Consider the following 20959-nt stretch of genomic DNA (forward strand, 5'->3'; position numbering starts at 1 on the left):
AATGAAATACTGCTGAGGTTTGCAAAGATGTACACATTATATTGAAAGTTAGAAGTATTAAATGTAAAAAAAGAGTTAAACAAGTTCAAAGAGGTCATGTGGTTGGTCAAAGCAGTGTTGAAAGAGTTAATGTGTTTCAGGTTATATAAAACTAGCCACACTAGTTTTTTTCTGCTATTTCCTGGTTTTTCAAGTGTGTAAGAGACTGTATTCATTACTGCTTAAAAGGCCAATTATAGTTGAGGTATTTTTTTTAATGTTTGTGATTTTTAGTGGTTTCTTAGTATATCTGAAATGTTCTTGATGAACCAGAAATATCATACATTGTGTTGTGAAACAAAAGATACTGTTCTTCATTATTATTATTCTTCAACACTGCTGTGTATGTGTATAGTTGAACTGGTATTATAACAATATAGTTCTATGTAGTTACCAAGAAATGTGTACAGATTAGTAATATAACTTTTATTGAGCTTATCAGGTAGAGTAGATCAATATCTTAAGAAGTTGTAGAAATGAATATATTGTGGTAAACAGTGCTAATATAATCTGTGCATAAATGATTTGTGAAATTGTGTTGAAGAGTTTATGGAACTATTTCTGAATGTTTGTTATTAGGCAGTACTGCTTAATATAATATATTTTCTTTTTAGTACTTTCTTCCCCTCTATGGTTCCAACCATAAACTACGTATTTTATAACCTGTTGTTTACTGAGAATAAAGAAGTGGTTGGCGAAAGTTATAAAATATTCAACTTTGAGTGTCTGTTCAAGCAACATGTGAATGAATGGGCAATTCCAAGGTAATTTACTCATGGAACATAACACTTAGAGTTTTAACTCGTAGTTCTTAAAATGTATAAAACAATTATCATATGTCCTGCATCTGTGTAAAATAAATGATGAATAAAATAATTAGGTACTTGCTATTTAGAAAATATGACAACATGGCCTGCATGTACAACAGCTGTATTTTATTAGACTTTTCCTTTAAACATCCTTTCACTTTGTGAATATGAAATGTGTAATTTATTGATTCTTTTCATATACAGACACAATTTGTGATCATGAAAAATAAATGCTACAGCTGTTTATTCCAGGATCTTTACTTACTATCAGTCATTGTAGCCATGGAAAAATATGCTGTATTTTCTCTTAGTGAACATGGAAGTTATCTGTTGATTTAAGTAATTAATTATTTTTAAAGAAATTCAGATTATGTCCTACTAGGTATTAAAATCCATTATGATGAAAAACAAACCAACCATTGACAAATACAAAAATGTCATTTATGAAATTTTGTATTCCTGCAACAAAACTTACATTTGAGAAATGGGAAGAAAATTTACAACAAGAATAAAAGAACATAAAGACAGTACATGACTCATAAAAAAACAAAAAATCAGCCATTGCAGAACTCACATCACAAAATAAATGGAAAAGAAAACTAATCATCAATTTGGACAAATTTTGGAAAATAAGAAAAATTAAAGAATCTTTTTCATATTACATAATAAAACCTTCACTAAAGAGAGATTCAGGATTAGAGCTGAGTAACCTATGAGTAACAGAATGTCTCCACCAATCAGAAACAAGATTAAACAAATCAATAATAATGCACTTTCCACAATCCATCAGAATACTATAAAGACCAACAACAGACCAAAAGACAAAAGGCAGAAGAATTTTCAAATGTCATCCTCTATACTTGTGTTAAGATAAATAGCAAATCATGTTTAGTAATAAAGTATTTTTTCAGTTTCTTTCCAAAGTACAAAATAGAAAAATGGTGAAATTCATTTTAAATAAGTAAAATGGAATTTCATGTAAATGTGCTTTTTTTAATTCCACTGTAATATGTAGTTTGACTTTAATAACTAAATTAGTTTTTATCCAGTCTTTCAAATAAGCATATACTAAGGTATAGGGCTAATTATAGGATAATCGTTTTTAAAAACATGAGGAAATTTTAGAGATAAATAGGTATAATAAGTGTAAAGTTTATGAAAGTCAAACTTGTATGATGTTCAATAACCAAATTGATTTCCCAAGATTTAAAATGTCAGGCTGTTTTGTGGAATTATTGAAGTTCAAACAGTCTACTTTTTGCTTTGATATAATTTCCTCTAATACAGGTTTGTTTAAAAACAATAAATTTTGTCCATAAGCTTGTCATTTGTTCAACAGTTTAGGAATTCTCATTTGTTTCTTACATAAATTCAGAGACTTACACAATTCCACATTAATTTTGTCAATTACGTCATTCACCATCTAGAAAGACTAGTGATAGAATGACAGAGTTCATACTTTACAGCATGATCATTGAAAGGAAAATCATGAAAAAATAATAAAAATGCATCACCTTTCATCATTGCGTATTAGTAAAGAGGGAATATGCAGGAAACTTTGTTTAGTTAACTTTAATTGGAAGAAAAGGTATTGTATATGTGTCTTGTTGTCTGATAAAGTGATAAATCAATAGGTCTTTATTCAGTTAGATTACCACCCAACTTTAAAAATATTCAGTTTTAAATAGAAAGTAAAGTTGTAGGAATCTTTATGAAAGATTGCCAAATTATGCAAGTATTGTATTGATCATTTTGGTGAAATATTCTCACAGGAAGCAATTGTTTTTTTCTTTTGTATTATAAAGTAATAAAGTACTAGAAAATACTTATTGTGTGTGCAAGTGTTCTATTAATTATAGCAAGAGTTCAAGCAAATGTTTGTATTTGTATTTTGGTAATTAAGAGACCAGACAGGCTCAGTTTTATGGAAACTACAGGAGTGGTTGGATAAGACTTCTGATGTGTATGCTCACTTTCCAGTGGAGGTACGGTTTGTCAAGAAAGATGACCTATATATTAGCCCTTCTTATGGGCAGGATACCACCTATATTAACATCATAATGTACAAGTATGTATCACATTTCAAGCTTTTGTCACTGTTTAGTTATTTGTTTTTATTAGATCTTATTAACCTGTACTCAACTATGGAACTGATCCATATTGTTCTTTAACTAGACTGTGCATGAAAATATAGATGACATGAGATTGAGATGCTTATGTCTGAAAGTAAAGAATGTGTTATTAACTTCTTTTTCCTAGGACAAAAGCACTCTTATCATTACTGTATTTACTGAATGAAATTTTATCAACCTCTAAGCATTGGCATATATGTTTTACAGTATAACAGAAAGCTTAAAATTTGTAATAACAATTATGTAAGCTGCAGGTGTTTATTTTCTACATTACTCTTAATTTATCCATTTTGGGCTCAACACCAGAGGTGTGTTTTTGAACAAATTGAAGAGTAATGTAGAAAACAAACATCTTGCAGCTAAAGTGATTTTCATTACAAATTTTAGACAGTGGTTTCTACTACTTCACCAGTTTTCAGTGTTTAATAAGTATTTTGCTGTGTACTTCTAACATACAATTCAAAAATTAAGTTTTGTCAATTAACTGTTTTGATGCATTGTTTAATGATATTGGTATATAAGATTTGCAGGTAAAGTTCTAGTCAATTCATTTACTTTGTAATTTATTTTAGAATTCTGTTCAGTAACACTAGTTTAACATACCAGATTATGCTCTAATATTTTCTAGTGTTGTTTAATTGTGATATTTTTCACACAAGTTTCACAGAATTATGTTCTGGTCAAATATTTTACTTTTAATTGCAAGAGATATTATTGAGTTAAATTTGTAAAAATTAAGGTCTAGTCTGTTATTAAATGTTTCTTATAAGGGTACAAACTGTCAGCCTTTATCTCCCTGATCAAACTTTCTTGAATTATTCATTAGTTGTAATGACAGTAATATTGTTACCTCAGGTTTCTTGGATCATTTCCTTATCTTAGTATTCTATTGTTTTTACAGTGACAGGTTTTAAAGGGTTGAGATTCTTTAAAGTAAATGTTTGTGACCTGTTGGCAGCAAATTTCAACAATAAACAGACAGCATACAATAAGTTTTTTTCAAAATATTATATTCAAAGCAGGTGAAAAAAAAATTTGTTACACAGTTGATTATCATAGTTGTATCCATAGCTTTGAATAATTCCCTTTTTCATCAAAAGTCCATTCATCATTTATATTATCCTGTTTACCACAGTTGTATCTGGAGCTGTAAATAATTCAATTTTGTGTGAAAAGTCCACACCAGTTGGTTTCATTAGTTCTTCTCTACTATGTCATTAAGATACAATATGCAATTATTACACTTTAATAGTCACAACTATACATTATTTATGGCTAAACTCAGTCACCCAGTATAGATCTAGCTATCTAACTTCGTCTTACATAACATCTTTTTTTTTTTCTGTTACTTCTAAAAATACTTTCATATTCATGCTATATAAACTGAATAATACTCTTTTATTAAACTTAGAATAAAGAGTCATGTATTTCTAACACAGTAATTTTCCCTTTATTTCCAAATATGTTGGTCAAGTTTTCATTAAGCATTATTAATTTTAAACTTAAAAGTGTGAAACAGAGAATTTTATATAGAGTAATGTATACAATGAATAAGCCAAATCCAACATAACTTCTAAAGACAAACAAGTTAAAATGGAAAGTGGTGGGAATGAAAGATAAAATAAATACATAAAAAAATTAGAAGAATATTGCATTAGAAATGGAAACTCATCTTACTGAACAAAAAAAAAAAATCTTAAATGTGCATTTTGTTTTGTTTTTTCATATATATATGCACATATATATTCCAATAGAGAAAGGTCTATTCTTTGAAAGTGCTCAGGTTATAGTTTCATATTTTTTATATAGAGAGTTAAAAGATGTAAACATCTGGAAGCATTTTACTCTGAGTCTAGGTAAAAAGCTACTTTTTCATTGTACACTTGATCATTTTGTGTTCTGAAGTTACTTGTGAACTTTTATTTGTTGTTTGAGAAAAGTGTTTTAAGGTAAACAGTAGATTTTTTTTCATTTTGCTAGTTTTCTTGTTTTCTAACAAAAATAATTTACTAACTTTATTGTAATCTTTCCATAGTTTTTAACCTGTTATTTGATTATTTTCTGTTTTTATTCACTTAGTTTTGCAGTTTATCTTAATTGATTGTAGATTCAACAATGTTAAAGACAAGATAGTACTCTTTATGAGTAATTTGTTTCAGACCTTTTTTATAAACCACTATGTTTGCATGTCATTTACACTTTCTAATGTAGTAAGCTATATGAAATTTAAAGTTTGTTTCTTATATTGTAAGGGATTGAAATTCAGTGCTTTGTTCAAAAAGGCTTTAATTTTTTTTTCTAATAGTATACATAGAAGAAACTCTTTTGTCTATTTTAATAGGCCTTACAACAAAGATATTCCATATCAACAATACTGGGCAGCTTATGAAGAAATAATGAGAATTGCAGGTGGAAGACCGCACTGGGCAAAGGTGAGCTTCTGGAATAAAGAAAAATTGTGACAAGTGTTCCTGGTTTTACCTATTTTATGCCTGTATGTGCATATGTATATTAAATTAAAAAGTCAAAATATTTCTATTTTTTTATGTCACTTTTTAATAACTGTGTAGTCATTTACACTGACATAAAAGGTAATAACAGAATTAGTTAGTGATCTATTTTTGTACAGGCTCATAGTGCGACAGCAACAGAGCTCCGACAGATGTATCCACATTTTGATACCTGGTGCCATGCACGACAACGGATTGATCCCATTGATATGTTCATAAACTCCTATTTGGATAGAATGCTCAACCATTGATAGTTAGTGAGATTTTAGACATTAGGTTACTGTTTTAATGTACAATCAGTAGCATTATAGATGGTTTTTTTGGGAAACTGTTGTTACTTGTGGGACTGTTATTGAAAATCACCTATACGTGTATGTGTGTGTGTATAGTATGGGTGAAATGTTTCAGACCAAGAGCTCAGACTCAAGCCAATATCAGAAGCTCAGCTAAATTTTGAAATACTTGCAAATTAAAACTACTTTTATTCTTGTGTCTGAAAACTTCAATAGAAGAGTGATTTAAGAACTAGATGTTTTCATATTTTTTATATATCTTGTTTACTGTTGATTGACCTGTTAAATATTTCACTTACCATAATACACTGCAGTATGTAAACCTGAATATTTTCAGGCTTTGGTGATTTTAAATTCAGCAGTAACTTTAAACAGTTTTACTCATTTGTGAATTTTTCTTTTCCTCAATAAAAAATACTCTGTGAATGACTTATCTGTTATTCAATTCTCTGTTCACTTTCAATAAAACTAGTTTCTTTAAATTGCAGTTTTCAGAACTTCCTGGGAAAAATAAAACAGAGATACAGTTGGCCATTATATAGTAATGAAATGCAAACAACTCTTACAAACTGCAGTTTAACATATAAACTACTTTGCATAGAGAATTACCTGTCATGATTTCTTTGTTTTATTAATAACTAAGTTTTTTGTTTGTTTCAAACTAAATTAAGTTAAATGAATAAACAAAATCCCCACTGCAATGTGGGTCTTACCCCTACAGTCACCTCCAAAACCTAGGATACATTTTATAATCCCATGTTGTAGTTTGTACCCTAGGATCCTTTTTTTTAGAAAACATGTGCAGTGTATTTTAAAAATTAAAAAAGAAAAATTCATGTTAATGTGTTTTGGTTTATGGCTTGAATATTTTATAGTTATATATATATATATGTGTGTGTGTGTGTGTCTTAAGGATTAATTTTGTTACTTTGGATAAAATGTTGACAAATGAGAAATTATTCACCCACCTTATTCCAAACTAAACCTGCTAAATGGTAATAATAGCATAGATGGGAAAGGTGTGGTAAAACAAAATGTTTGGAAGACTAAATATTCTATCTGATATAGTTATTTTTATATGCACTGAAATATTCATTTTATTCTTGTACCTATGAATAAAAAAAAAAGTGGCATGGTTAAACGTTAAAATTACAATATTACATTACAAACATTCAATACCAGTCTTTTAAAAGTGGAATTTTAACACAGTCAATTATTGTCCTTTGCATTTCAGAAAAAGGACTTTAGAAATACAGTTAGCAATGAAGAATTGTTAGTATAATTCAGTACATTTTTTATAGTATATAGAGAAATCACTTTTTCACGTTTTTCAGATTTAGCATTTTTTTAATAAAATGATATAATTAAAGTGTTGTGAATTTTACTTTCTTGTGGTTTAGAAAATGTGGGAAAAGTTATAGTTAAAAAACAAATATGATTTGGGCAGAATATTTTGTAGTTCTGAATGTTGATTGTCTTCCCAATATTCTAAAAATAAGCTATTTTTGACTTCATATGAAGATTTTTATAACTTGAATTTCACCAGTACTTTCACACAATGGCAGTTTTTTATTTTATGTGTGCATTTAAGAATGATCTTTACACAAAATTACATATTTTTTCCACAAATGTCTAATCATACTATCATGATCTTCTGAGTACTGATAGGATAGAATATTTTGGCACCTTACCAATGAAAGTGGATTTTCAGAATATTAAAATCTTTTGATCCCAGCCCTAGAAAGGACTGCATTACAATAAGAAAAATTAATTAATATGTGTATCATACTAAATTAATAAATCTGATTAAAAAAATATAATTAAATTGAATAATGTACTTGAAGTGGACATTCAGTTGTTCAAATAAGAATAGATGTGCTGGATCTACATCTCCCTGCTCATCTTACCACTATGACAGCTTTACAACACCAGTCATCACCAACAAATAACATCCAACTGCTCTACCAAAATCAGCACCAGATCAGCTAACAAACCCTCCTTCATTCACAACTCGCAGCTTCTGCAAGTCCCTTGTAATACTACCTATTACAGAAAACTTCAAACTTTAATTTCCCCATGCCCATTTAAATTAGTACAGTTAGGTGCCACTTAACACTAAAACTTTGCAGTGGGGTGAAGAGAAACAGAAGTTTCTAACTACTACAGGTTATATTTCATTCCCCTTTGGGGGATAAAATACATCCTAACTTAAATTTCCACCACATCTTTGTTGTTGTTGTTTAGACTATGTGTTGTTGTTTTGTTTTCTCACCAATACATGTAGCTTGTTGTGATCGATTTATCTGAATTAATGGTTGATTGAATTATTTTCTGATGCGTATATACTTTAATATTTAAAACTGTCTCTTCAAGATCCATACAACATTGTTCTAAGTATGTCAATATGGTAGGTGAGTAAAACCAGTTCCTCAGCACAAAATTGGTCTTTTTTTTTTTTAATTATATTGGATTTTTAAAATATCAATAATTTTGAAAAACAACAGTAGTTTTATTTTATATAAACTTGTGCCAGAACATTTGTTGCATTTATAGTTATTGAAATAAATAGATTCATTTGTTCAGTTTTAATAAAATGTTTCAGTAGAAAAAAAACTGATCTTTCAAACAAAAAGTATCATTTAGCTTAAGGTAGAAATCAATTTAACAATATTTTTAAACAGAAGAATAAAGGTATATTTACAAGTACAAGAAGCAGGAATACTATTAAGTGCAGTAAACGTTATCTGATGTAATGCCTTATGGTTATAATAGAATCAAGACAATTACACACACATTTCTCTTGTAACTTATTCATACAATTCCTGATGAAGTATGTAACTTGTTCACACCACTTGCATATCATGGATACTTGTTTAATGTCAAAGTGTGTGTCATTTGTAGAAGTTGCATGATCATCTCAAAGTATTTATTTATTACATATAATTCTAGATCAAACATAAAATCACTGAACTGCTTCTTTATAATTTAATATTTTTGAAAAGTTTTTACATGTTTCATAGTTTTTGTAGGAAAAAATTGTTAAAATAAGTGGGACAATAAAGGAAACTTCTGTTAACCATTATTTGTCTTGGTAATATGAAAGTTTGTCAGTAATAAAAATGAGTCAAGTTTACCAACCCTATTTTATTATCTCTCATATTTTAGTTTTTATAACACCCTAGGAGTACTGTAGAAAAAGTGTTTCAAATTATATATATATTTAAATATATATTATATCTAATTATTACAAATTATAATTTGTTTTAATATGTTTATGTGATGAAAACTTTGTGAAACTCACAAAATTTAGTACGAAAATATTTGTATTATAAAGAAAATCTAATGAAACCAACAATCAATAGCTGTCTTATAAGTAAAATATCAAATCCAATTTTCATTTAAAATGTATATTTAATTCCTTATTTAATTAATGCAACATATTTTGGTGAAATCTGAATGTAGTTAGTTTTTTCATAGTTGTATTAATAATGAATGATACTACCAGTTGTCAAATGTTATTTTTACTTTTATGTTGTGCATGCACTCATATGTTTTATTTTGGAACAAAAAGTATAAAAGTATTGGAATTGATTTTTCAGTCACCATTTTTTGTTTTTTTATTTTGTCTGAGAGGGACGCATTTAAAAACAACAACTTAATTATAGATGACTACTTGATAAACCTAGTTTCACCTCATATTGTCATGTTTTTGAAAGCAGTGTTTAAACAGAGTTGTACTCCATCTGACGATATTCCATAGATGAACAATGTTTATTTCTGTAGATTTTTTAAACTATAGATAGGTATTATTTTGAAACTGCTTTTTATTTGAAAATGAGTAAATGTTTCAGTTGTATCCCTTTTCTTTCTGATTGAATTTTGTAATATCTTTTTTTAAAAAGTTTTAATTTTTTATGTTCTGTATAGCCATTTCTTACATTGTTTTAAAAATCTAGGTAGTAATAAATACTTTAGGATCTTTGCATTATTTCATGTAATTTCATATTATAAAAAATTATTACTAGTATATCTGTGTATATAAATAGTTGTACATAGATACTGAGATTTAATTGAAAGAGCATGAAGACAAGGACAATATGTAAGGCAAGGCTACTTCAAACAAAATAAATGGTCAAGTATATTCACAGAAACAACCATCTTCTCGTTCAGTGGTTCTTAACCTTGTTGGAAGTTTCATACTTGCATTCACTGAACCCTTTGTAATTAGAAAAATAAAATATGATTTTTCTCAAATTCAAAACACAAGTAGATATTTTATTAGTGCACAAAACGAACCATGCATCAGTTGCACACAATATCACTGTTCAAAGAACAAAACAGATACACCTTGGCAAGAAGCCACTTGCATACCATTTTCTCAATAAAGTCTATTCCTTCTCTTCATTTTTATGTCTATCATCCTCAAAAGGATTGCTCGCAAAGATACATTGTAACAAACGGTATGAGTATCTCAAGGGCTTTCATAGCAATAAGGGGGTACGCTACAATTTGGTGACACCAAAACGTTGAGAGAGTTGTTGTTCTGAAAGGTTGCTGTTAAACCTGGCTCTGCTAAAGTTCAATGATTCTGTCGAGGTATTCATCATTGACATCTGCTGTCACAACACTAAACGTGAATGGCTGTCTCACTCATGCTGGATATGACTCTCTTGTGGGGAAGTATCCATTGAGAGACTTTGCTAGCTCATCTAAGTGCATGGCAACTGCTTGTTTCAGTTCCCCGTGTACAGAAATGTCTCCGATTTCAGACACATCTTCGATTTTACTTACACAGTCATCCAGCAGGGGAAAGTTTGTGAAGTTATCATTCTCTGTTTGTCGTTTCCATAATGGTAGCTTTTTTTGAAAAGCCTTCAGGTTTTCTCCCGCTTCAATGATGTTGACTCCACTGCCCTGCATCTGTTGATTGAGAGCATTCAATATATCAGCCATGTACGCCAAAATGAAAATGAACTTGGATTTTTCAAAGCAATCTGCATGACAGTGTTGGTGCTCTCGCAAAAACGGCTAATTCCACACACATGGCAAAAACACGATACAGCACCTTTTCCCAGGATAACCACCGAACGTTAGAATGGTACAGAAGTACCTCGAATTAAGAGCCCATTTCATTACACAGCTCTTTGAAGTTGCGGTGCTTCAGGGCACTGTTTTGCACAAAGTTCACACATTCCACTACAATTTTTAATACTTCTGCCAGTTTTGAAGGCAAGGTTTTATTGCTAACACATGCCTGTGCAGAACACAGTGCATTTCAATGATGTGTGGTGCATTGGCTTTCACCAGCACACCAAAACTAGAGTTTCGTCCCAGTATGACTGGAGCTCCATCTGAACAAACTGCATATTTGCATTTAGCTAGTGAAGTATATTGTTTAGAATGTAACTTAAACATACTTTTAAAAAGTTAAGTTTGGATAAGTGATATTTTGGGGTCGAAACTAATTGGCCCTCAGTTGGAATGCAGGCTGGGATTCATTGTTGCATGCTGACTATGACAGTTTTCTGAGACTGAACAAATTATCATTGATTGTTATTTAATAATTCTAACTTGATACATCTGTTGAAAACCAGCATTACTCATCTTATTATTTATAGCCCAATTCTCATTTCAACCTTTGGGTTTAGTTACTGTTTCTCAGAGACAGTATTTGAGCAGCTACATAGTTTATTGAGACCATTTTGTGGTAATTTGTATCTTACTATTCTCGAGGTAACATTCACATCTATTTTTACGGCAAGGTAATTGGTAAGAGCTGTACTCAACCACCACCAGTATCATAAATAACATACTTTGAGGTACTTAGTCATTTCTGGAGAGCTTCGGTTTCATACCTCGACCACCACAAACATTAACAGTGCTACTTCGCATGCCCTCTTTTGCTGAGTGCAACCCTGTGGAGTTATGGTTGGCATCATGTTACTACAAAACAAATTGCGATCTGCTGTTATGGGCTGTGGGTGTTATAAGAGTGACAATTTGGTCTGACCATAGTAGCCCAAATGTTGATGGCAGCTAGTGTTAATTAGTATTCTCCTTCTAATCTAGCACTTTGAATTAAGGAATGGTTAATTTTGCTAACTGTTGTGTTATTTTGTGCAAAGATTCAAACTTCAGAGTCTTGCAAACATCTCCCACTGCACATGGAATCTTACCAAGATATTACATATAGTGTATCCTTGACGAACCAAAATTTTGATTTCCACACGCTCGTCACTCCTTGGATCCTCAGGAATCAATTTAGGATCATTTCTTTTTTTTATATACATTAATGACAAATGTGAAGGAACTGTCAAAAATTAAATTTGCTGATGATATCAAAGTCTTGGGTGTAGCTGGCAGTGAAGAGGCTGCTCCTGTCTTACAAAAGGATCTAGATCATTATATGGGTTGGGAAAAGAAGTGGCAGATGGGTTTTAATTATGACAAATGCAAGGTATTGTAGGTGGGGCATCATAATTTCAAATATAAGTATAATTTGGATGGGATAACCTTATTGTTATGAAAGATCAGTCTCTTGAGCCATCCAAAAATACATCAACATCTTTTATACTTAATAGCGACAATTATAGAAGTAGGGGACACAATTGTATATTTGAGCAAGGTAAAAGCTGTCTTCAGCTAAGATAATTTTATTTTTCAAATATGGTGGTTTGGCCTATGGAATGGATTGCCATCAGATATTGTGCAGCTAGCAAATGTGATTGATTTCATAAAAAGAATTAGTAAATATGTAAATGACAAGGGGTGGTTTTAATTTTTTAATAGTTTGAGTTTAGCTGAGATGGTCCAACAGGGCTCATGTTGTTCCTAAAGTTTATTTTAATTCATTGGATAACAATAAATCAAGGTGTATGGAAACCGTCAACTCGTATCTGTACACTGGAGCAGTTAACTTTCATTTTCTCGACAACAATTATATTTTATACTAGACACTCATCACTCTAATCCAGTAATATTTGCATTTTAAATCCTTTTTTCCTCGCTGTTTCTATAAGTACTTTCAATACTGTATGAGTTTAGTTACAATAAAAAAAAAAAAAAAAAAACACTCGCACTCACTTTTAGATATCAATCCTATATTATGTTCTTAGTCGACTATAAATTTTATTATTTATCAAATGCTTTTTAAAGTATGTGCATTTATGGACATATTACTCGCATGTGTTAAAAATATTGATTATAATCGGCTTTCTTATTATGACCATATTTTTAATTGTTTGAAATAATTAATAGTGTTTACAGAATGAAGATAATAATACAAGAATTTTATTTTTTATGTATTTTCATTGCTTATTTTGTATTTTTTTTATATATTTTGGTACATCATGTTATTTTTACTGCATAAAAGCACGACCTATAAGTAGGGGAAATGCGTGGATGATCTGCTTCTTGAAAACATTTATTATATTTCATGTTTTAAATATGGAAAAAACAAGCACGTTCATAATCACGCAAATGTTTCTTTTTTTATACAGGGTCCCGTCAAGGGTAGATGGTTAGGGCACTCGACTCATAATATGAAGGTCGTGGGCTCAAATCCCCATTCCATCAAACATGCTAGCCCTTTCAGCAGTGGGAGTGTGATAATGTTTCGGTTAATCCCAATATTCGATAGTAAAAAGAGTGGCATAAGAGTTGGGGGTTGGCGATGATGACTAGCTACCTTCCCTTTACTCTTAAGCTCCTAAGTTAGAGACAGCTGCTGTATCTGTTGGGGGTTGGCGATGATGACTAGCTACCTTCCCTTTACTCTTAAGCTCCTAAGTTAGAGACAGCTGCTGTATCTTTGCCAAAATTCAAAGAACAAACAAATCCTCAAAAATATTTAAAAAATAGTTTATCCACGCATTGTATTTCAAATAATGAGTATTTATTACAATGTCTACGTATCAAAACTGACTTCAGTAGAAGCTTGACTTTATCAAGTAAACAGGTATTATCTTTACTAGTAAAATATCACCCTCTACTTTGGAAACAAAGAATCTGTTGTACCAAAGGCTTGTCCACAGATGCTCTCTTTTACTAAGGAACGATCTATATTCTGTACCAGACAAATGTCAGCACAAAGGCAATCAAGGAAATGAATATGTTCGAAATACCAGTCACGTGTCAAACACACAAATTGTACATGAAAGTGTCACCAACAACAAAACGGCTATAAGAAAATGTAGTAATGTCTAAAACGTGCATATCTTTTAGTATGTACAATACATACACAAATTGGTAATTCTCCTGTCTTATACGCTACCCACAGGAACATGAGTGTGGCTTCCGAGGTTTTTCTGGTATGTTTGCAAAATGTTCTTCAAGAATGCACCTTGTGACTCTTGTTTAAGTAAGCATTTATATTTTCACTGTCTCAGTGTAGCTGTAACTTCCCAGTTTAAAAGAAAAACTGAGAGATCATGTCCTTTCTTTGGTGAGTGTGACAAACACACAAATTGTACATGAAAGTGTCACCAACAACAAAACGGCTGAAAATGTAGTAATGTCTACGTGCATATCTTTTAGTATATACAATACATACACAAATTGGTAATTCTCCTGTCTTATGAGTGTGGCTTCCGAGGTTTTTCTGGTATGTTTGCAAAATGTTCTTCAAGAATGCACCTTGTGACTCTTGTTTAAGTAAGCATTTATGTTTTCACTGTCTCAGTGTAGCTGTAACTTAGCGTATGTTACGTACCTTAAATATTGAAATATAATGATAAAATTCCCAGTTTAAAGGAAAAACTGAGAGATCATGTCCTTTCTTTGGTGAAAAGTGTGACAAACACACAAATTGTACATGAAAGTGTCACCAACAACAAAACGGCTATAAGAAAATGTAGTAATGTCTAAAACGTGCATATCTTTTAGTATATACAATACATACACAAATTGGTAATTCTCCTGTCTTATACGCTACCCACAGGAACATGAGTGTGGCTTCCGAGGTTTTTCTGGTATGTTTGCAAAATGTTCTTCAAGAATGCACCTTGTGACTCTTGTTTAAGTAAGCATTTATGTTTTCACTGTCTCAGTGTAGCTGTAACTTAGCGTATGTTACGTACCTTAAATATTGAAATATAATGATAAAATTCCCAGTTTAAAAGAAAAACTGAGAGATCATGTCCTTTCTTTGGTGAAAAGTGTGACTATAATTGCGCAGATGCAGTAAAACAATTAACAGAACAAGTACGTGTAATTCTCTAAAAGTGAATTATGAATAAATTATTTCAATAATTGCAGATACGTCTAATCAATAGAACCATTTTGTAACTTAAACAAGCTTCAACATTATACATAATTTGTATCATGAATAAGTCAATGGTAAACTTACCCTACACCTTGGCCAAGTGACACTAATAAGCATATTCCATAACCTGGGCATATGCAAGTGATAACCATAACTTATACGAATAAGTGTTGTTTTGAGGTTAAGCACGAAGCTATACAGTGGGCTATCTGTGTTCTGCTCATCATGGGTATTGAAACCCGGTTTCTGGCATTGTAAGTCTGCAGATTTACCGCTGTGCAAGATGCGACAAGATAAACTTTAACAAAGATAATAAAAGGAACGTTGCGCAAAATATATTAGAAAAGTTTTCATTTAGACACATCAGTTTATTCATTATTATATTTTATCCTACTTTTCTTCTCACGCCTTGTGGAAAAAACACTAATTCAAGAATAATTATCGACTGCATTTTACTTACTCACCTATCAAGTCCGTGTAAAAACATATGCTAATCTTTCTACAGTCTTTTCGAACAGATATTTTCAACGTTCTCATTACCCAAGGCGAGATTCAGTAACAATCACAAGGTAATTCTCTTTGGTTTTAAACTTCTCTTTTTACTTCCTGATATGCTTGAGAAAAACTCGAAGTCCCTCAGTTGAGCAATGGTATCTCTGCGGGCTCACAATGCTAGAAACTGAATTTCGTCACCATGGTGGGTAGAGCACAGATAGTCCATTGTGTAGCATTGTCATTAATTCCAATCAATCAAAACTTTAAGAACCTTATTAACAATAAATTGCACAGACCTTCCCTACTTTCAACGAGAGCGACCCACAACAGATTTTGTAAAATGCGACACAACAAATTAAGACAAATGGAAAAATCCCAAAATAATCTATACCAGATTTGTGAAACTTCGTTGGTTATCATTATTAGATAGTGATATTAATACAATAATAACAGGAGTTCAATCTCATATAGACCAGTTTAACTTCTTTTTTAGTTGTTAATGGGTGAATGTTTGTTACATCATGTAGATACTTTTAAGTATCGATTTACAGAACAAAAAGGACATATTTGCTGCCGAGGTCAGTTTCTAACAAATATGACTGTAAAAAGACTCCAAAGCATGCAGAATGATAAAAATTTTGTGTGAACAAATTGTAATAAGAAAAAAACAAACAAACAACAAAGATAAATTCAGTTAATAATTCAAATTTCTCACGTCATAAGACAGTTCGAGCTTGTTTGAAAGAAAGAATGGAAAAACATTAGTACTCAAATTCACCAGAAGATTATTATTGACAGATTTATTTTATTGTTTTGAATCAAATAATAAGAGCGAACTGTCAAAGGTTTGAACAGATTCATTTTAAAACATATCTCAACAGTGAACAGCTTCTTATTAAAGTAGCTCAGAATCAAGAGTGTGGCCAAGAACTGTTACAGGTATCAGTGTGTGTGTGTATTTTCTAGAAAGCCAGATTGATCACAAGGAGGGACCAGGTCCAGAGGAGAACAAATGTCCCCTCCTCCCAAAGAATACTTCGAGAGTCAGAGTTGAAGACCTGAAAAGGAAAACCACACCACATCTGACCAAGGTATACTCTTTACCCATTTGTGTAGTGTGTAAAAAGTCAGCATGGAAAATGAAAAGAATACATCCTAGTGGAAGCAAATGCAGCAGGAAAGTAATCCTGACTAGAAAAAGATATAGTAATTCAATACCACAATAAGAAAAGTGGGTAAATAAAATTGCATCATATTGTGTTAAGAAGAGAGGGTATGGTCAAAACTTCAATGTGAAGTAATTAATGGAAAATGATTGTCTAGGGTTAGTCCATATGTCTGACTGTAGTATCTCCTATAAAGACTGATGAGAACAAGAAGCAAGAAATAAGGTGAAATAACAGATCTGATTAGAGGTTTACACAGAACAAAGTACAGTGGGAAGAGCGACAAAGAGGGATAAACCAAATGGATCAAACGATGAACCCAACTAGTGACAGGAGGAGATAACTTTGGATGACAAAGCTTGCTGTGGTGTAGAGAGATGGGAATGGAAACCACAGAAGGAAATCTTGTGGGCAATATAACAATGAAGAGCACACACAGGACATAGAAGACTATCCGGCTCAGGATAAGAGTAGAGGTGAGAAACAGGGAGAAGGGAAATAAACAGAAAGGAAAGTGTAACAGGTGACAGATACTTTGTAAAGAAACAATCCAAATAAGAAAAAAAGGTGTAGTGGCAAATTGTGCATGTAATGTCAATGGCAAAGAAGTAATAGTGATGAAACTCACCAGCCAAAAAGAGACGGAAATATGCCTAAAGAGTGAAGAGAACTAAACATCAGGAAAGAGGTTCAAACAGAGGTAAAGAAATGGAGGACCACATTAATTCTTTTGCAATGGGCTAGGTATAATATACAAAACTTCATATACACTTTTTCACACATTAAGTATTTACAACTTCTAATGCAGTATGTGTAACTTACCAAAATTTGACAGATCTTTAGTAAAGATTACACTTTTTTTAACAAAGTAATTTTAATGGAGATTTGTTCGTGAAAATAAAACCTGTTTTATTACTAGTCTGACTGCAAAGTGAATATCTTGTCATTACTAAGAATATATTCTTCATTCCAAAAGTCTCAAATATTGAGTAATCTCAAACTTCTAACACAGATATCAAATTTTGTTTTCAGCAACACTATGTCTGTCTATATAGGGTCCCTCAACTTTACCAACCACATAACAGTCATAAAATATTAGGAAATAAATATAAATTATGCTACCTTTCATTCTAGAATGACTACAGTTTATAACATAAAAACAAAAATGTTTAGTCTAAGTAGCTTAAGTCTTTTAACAACATATATTTATATGTATTTATTACTTTTATTACCTTGACCTTCCAGTTGTACCTGGCTAACATTACATAACGTGCAGTGCATGTGTACTAGCATATCCAATAACATAAAAGTGACCTTTAGTTTTAACAAACAGACCCTATCTATGCTGTATTTTAGTGAACTAGTATTTTATAACACACAGTAACATTTCAATTTATTATACATATGTAAATATATTTTTTACTATTTAGAAATAAGTTACTTATTTTCCATAAAATATAGAGAAATAAATCTAAAAGTAAAGCAAGCAATTACCTCTTCTCACTACAACCTCTGAACTCGGTTGCTGCTGAACATAGGTTGCTAAGCCTTTTAAAATTTCACAGAGGGAGAATATGAACCAGTATATTTTTTTAGGTTTTTATAAAATCAGTTGAATAACTAAAAAATAATATATTACTCTGTGAATACGATAGAATTCCATTATAATTTATCAAGTTTAGGAACTAAGCAGTATTTAGGTCTAAAATCTTGGCCTACCTCCTAGAAATATGGGTTCAAAAGAACATGGTAGCCATTAAACAAATTAAAATGGTTGAGAAAAACAGAGGAGACATTCTAAGTTGTCAGTTGGTTATTCAAATGTCATATACTGCAGTCACTGTAACTGATTCAGTACACAAGTTGAATCTTAGCAAAATAAAAAGATACAAGATTCTTCTTTTACATTATACCTTGTTAATATTGGTAATTTGAGCTCCTAATTTGTACAAAACTACAGACTTGGTATTTTGACATTGCAAACATCTAATTTTAAGCAACGCTGCATTCAACATACCAGGTGACTTGCAAAAATCAGTATTTAGGTGTGTTCTTTTATTATTCACTTTTAAATTAAGAAATTAACTCATATATAGTAATAAAGTTTGAATTATAATCTCCAATTTGGCACCAAACTTACTGACAAATCCATAAAATAGTGATTCAACAAAATTTTGAATGCAAGTCAACAAATGAGATGTTATGGTCTTTAACCTGTTCAGTGCAGTAGATGAGATAACTTGTCCAAGTCGATCGGTGACACAGTGCCAAGGATGAGTTAATTCGTTCTCAATAATAACTAACTTCAACACTAGATGTCAGCACCACATATGCATTTGACCTACTTATAAATTGTTTCACTTTCAATTCAAAATGGCGTCACGAAAAAAGTTACAAAATGAAGAAGCATTAGAGTTGTATTATAGCAACTGAAATACTTGGCAGTCAACAGGTTAATTTGTAACCCACTGCAAAAGGGTTAATACCCAAATCCAGAAGAGAAGGTCACCAAGGAGGTCAATAAATCTGGAAAGAACAGATCAACACAGAAATTATGAATGACAAAAACCTGCATTAACAGGAAAATGAAAGACAAGGGCTGAATCTGCCTGATAACCTGAATCAAGGAGAATGATAAACCCCAGTCAGGGAACTCAGATACACCAGCAGCAGGAAATCCCAGAGCTTGGGCCCATGTGCAAAAAATTCTTCCATTTTCACTCATACATTTCCATACAGGAAGAAAGTTAAACAAACTACAGGTCAAGAGAAACCCAATCTCCTTGCCAAGGATTGGACAAATGCCATGCATAACAACAGAGAATGTGGAGTGTGGGATGCAAAACCAGTTACTGGAGTTGACAATGGAGGTTGGTTAATAAGGAAAGTGGTACAAAAGGGAATAACTGTAATTGTGTAAATGAGAAAACCATGGTTTAACTGGCCAGTAGGAAACAATCAATAGGACTTTGCATGAAGTAGCATGTATAAGGGAAACTAGCCAATGATGCAATCAGATAGGAAAACAAAAACACAAGAATGTGCATAACCAATCTTGGCAGGAGGCATCTATAGCCAAAGTCTAAGGATGAGGTAGCAGGACTAAAAGAGTGATAGCAAAAGCATCAGTATAATGAAAACCCAACAGACTGAAAAGCCAGCTGAAAATAAGAAGATAAAGGGACCACTCTATCAAGTAAATTTTGTCAGGGTGAAAAAACAATCTGCCTTACAATTGAAAGAACCTAGGACATGGCATATAATTAAATGAATGTGATGAACATGTGCCTAAGCAGGGCTCCACCATCGATAAGAATACCACAGAAAACACATCAAGGCGTTAGGAATACACTGAGTAGCTGTCTCAATAGTACAGTTAGTCTCTGCTACCATGCAATCATCTATTGATGACAGACAGACAACAAGATCAAGTTCTGATGAAGCAGTGAAAGAGGGCCAGTTGGCCTAGTCCAACTTCCACTGAGAGATATAGATTGGGTAGAAACAATAGGAAAATTATCACTGCCCCATGGGTCACTGTCAACCCACCAATATAAGTGTTTGCTTGTTTTGTTGTTTGTTTGTTTTTAATTTTGCACAAAGCTACTCGAGGGCTATCTGTGCTAGCCGTCCCTAATTTAGCAGTGTAAGACTAGAGGGAAGGCAGCTAGTCATCACCATCCACTGCCAACTCATGGGCTACTCTTTTACCAACAAATAGTGGGATTCACCGTCACATTATAACGACCCCATGGCTGTAAGGGCGAGCATGTTTGGTGAGACAGGGATGCGAACCCACGACCCTCAGATTACGAGTTGCATGCCTTAACACGTTTGGCCATGCCGGGCCCAAGATAAGTGAAGGGGACCAGACAGACAGATCAACACCAATAAAAGACTAACTAAGTGCATGAAAATAATTATAAGAACTGGTACTGAAGAGAGAAAGATTGTGATTTGAGAGCAATTGCTCAACTGAATGTCTCCTCCTATCAATCTAAGCACCACTCCAGAGGGGAGTGTGTCCATTAAATTCCTGCAAGACTAAAAAGGGAGATGGCCACTGTTCATAAAGGCATCAAGGTCTAACTGATCACAATTCTTTCCATAAACAGGTAGAGAGAACAAACAGTGATGGTACATCCTGAGGAAACATGGATAGCAACAGCCTCCAAGGGTGTATTGAGCTGCATAGACAGGATAGGCACATGGAGGTTAACCAGCAGTGCCACCTCTCTATGAACTCATCCATT

At 32.1% G+C, this 20959-nt stretch overlaps 1 protein-coding gene across 7 annotated transcripts in view; it reads left to right on the forward strand.

Moving 5' to 3' along the window:
- LOC143244819 (L-gulonolactone oxidase-like) overlaps nucleotides 1-13554 on the forward strand; it is a 64925-nt gene extending 51371 nt beyond the window's left edge. For 3 of the 7 annotated variants that reach the window (XM_076490182.1, XM_076490188.1, XM_076490185.1), the window contains 4 exons: nucleotides 654-803; nucleotides 2752-2916; nucleotides 5322-5412; nucleotides 5610-9766. In XM_076490182.1, coding sequence (XP_076346297.1) covers nucleotides 654-803; nucleotides 2752-2916; nucleotides 5322-5412; nucleotides 5610-5741 — 538 coding nt within the window. In that variant the 3' untranslated portion in view covers nucleotides 5742-9766. Of the gene's footprint in view, nucleotides 1-653; nucleotides 804-2751; nucleotides 2917-5321; nucleotides 5413-5609; nucleotides 9767-13282 lie in introns of those variants that run through there. The other 4 variants (XM_076490187.1, XM_076490184.1, XM_076490183.1 and 1 more) reach the window with 3 other exon arrangements.
- Nucleotides 13555-20959: the final 7405 nt, after the last annotated feature.

The sequence above is a fragment of the Tachypleus tridentatus genome, chromosome 2 (assembly GCF_004210375.1).
Source record: "Tachypleus tridentatus isolate NWPU-2018 chromosome 2, ASM421037v1, whole genome shotgun sequence".
Taxonomy (NCBI): Eukaryota; Metazoa; Arthropoda; class Merostomata; order Xiphosura; family Limulidae; genus Tachypleus; species Tachypleus tridentatus.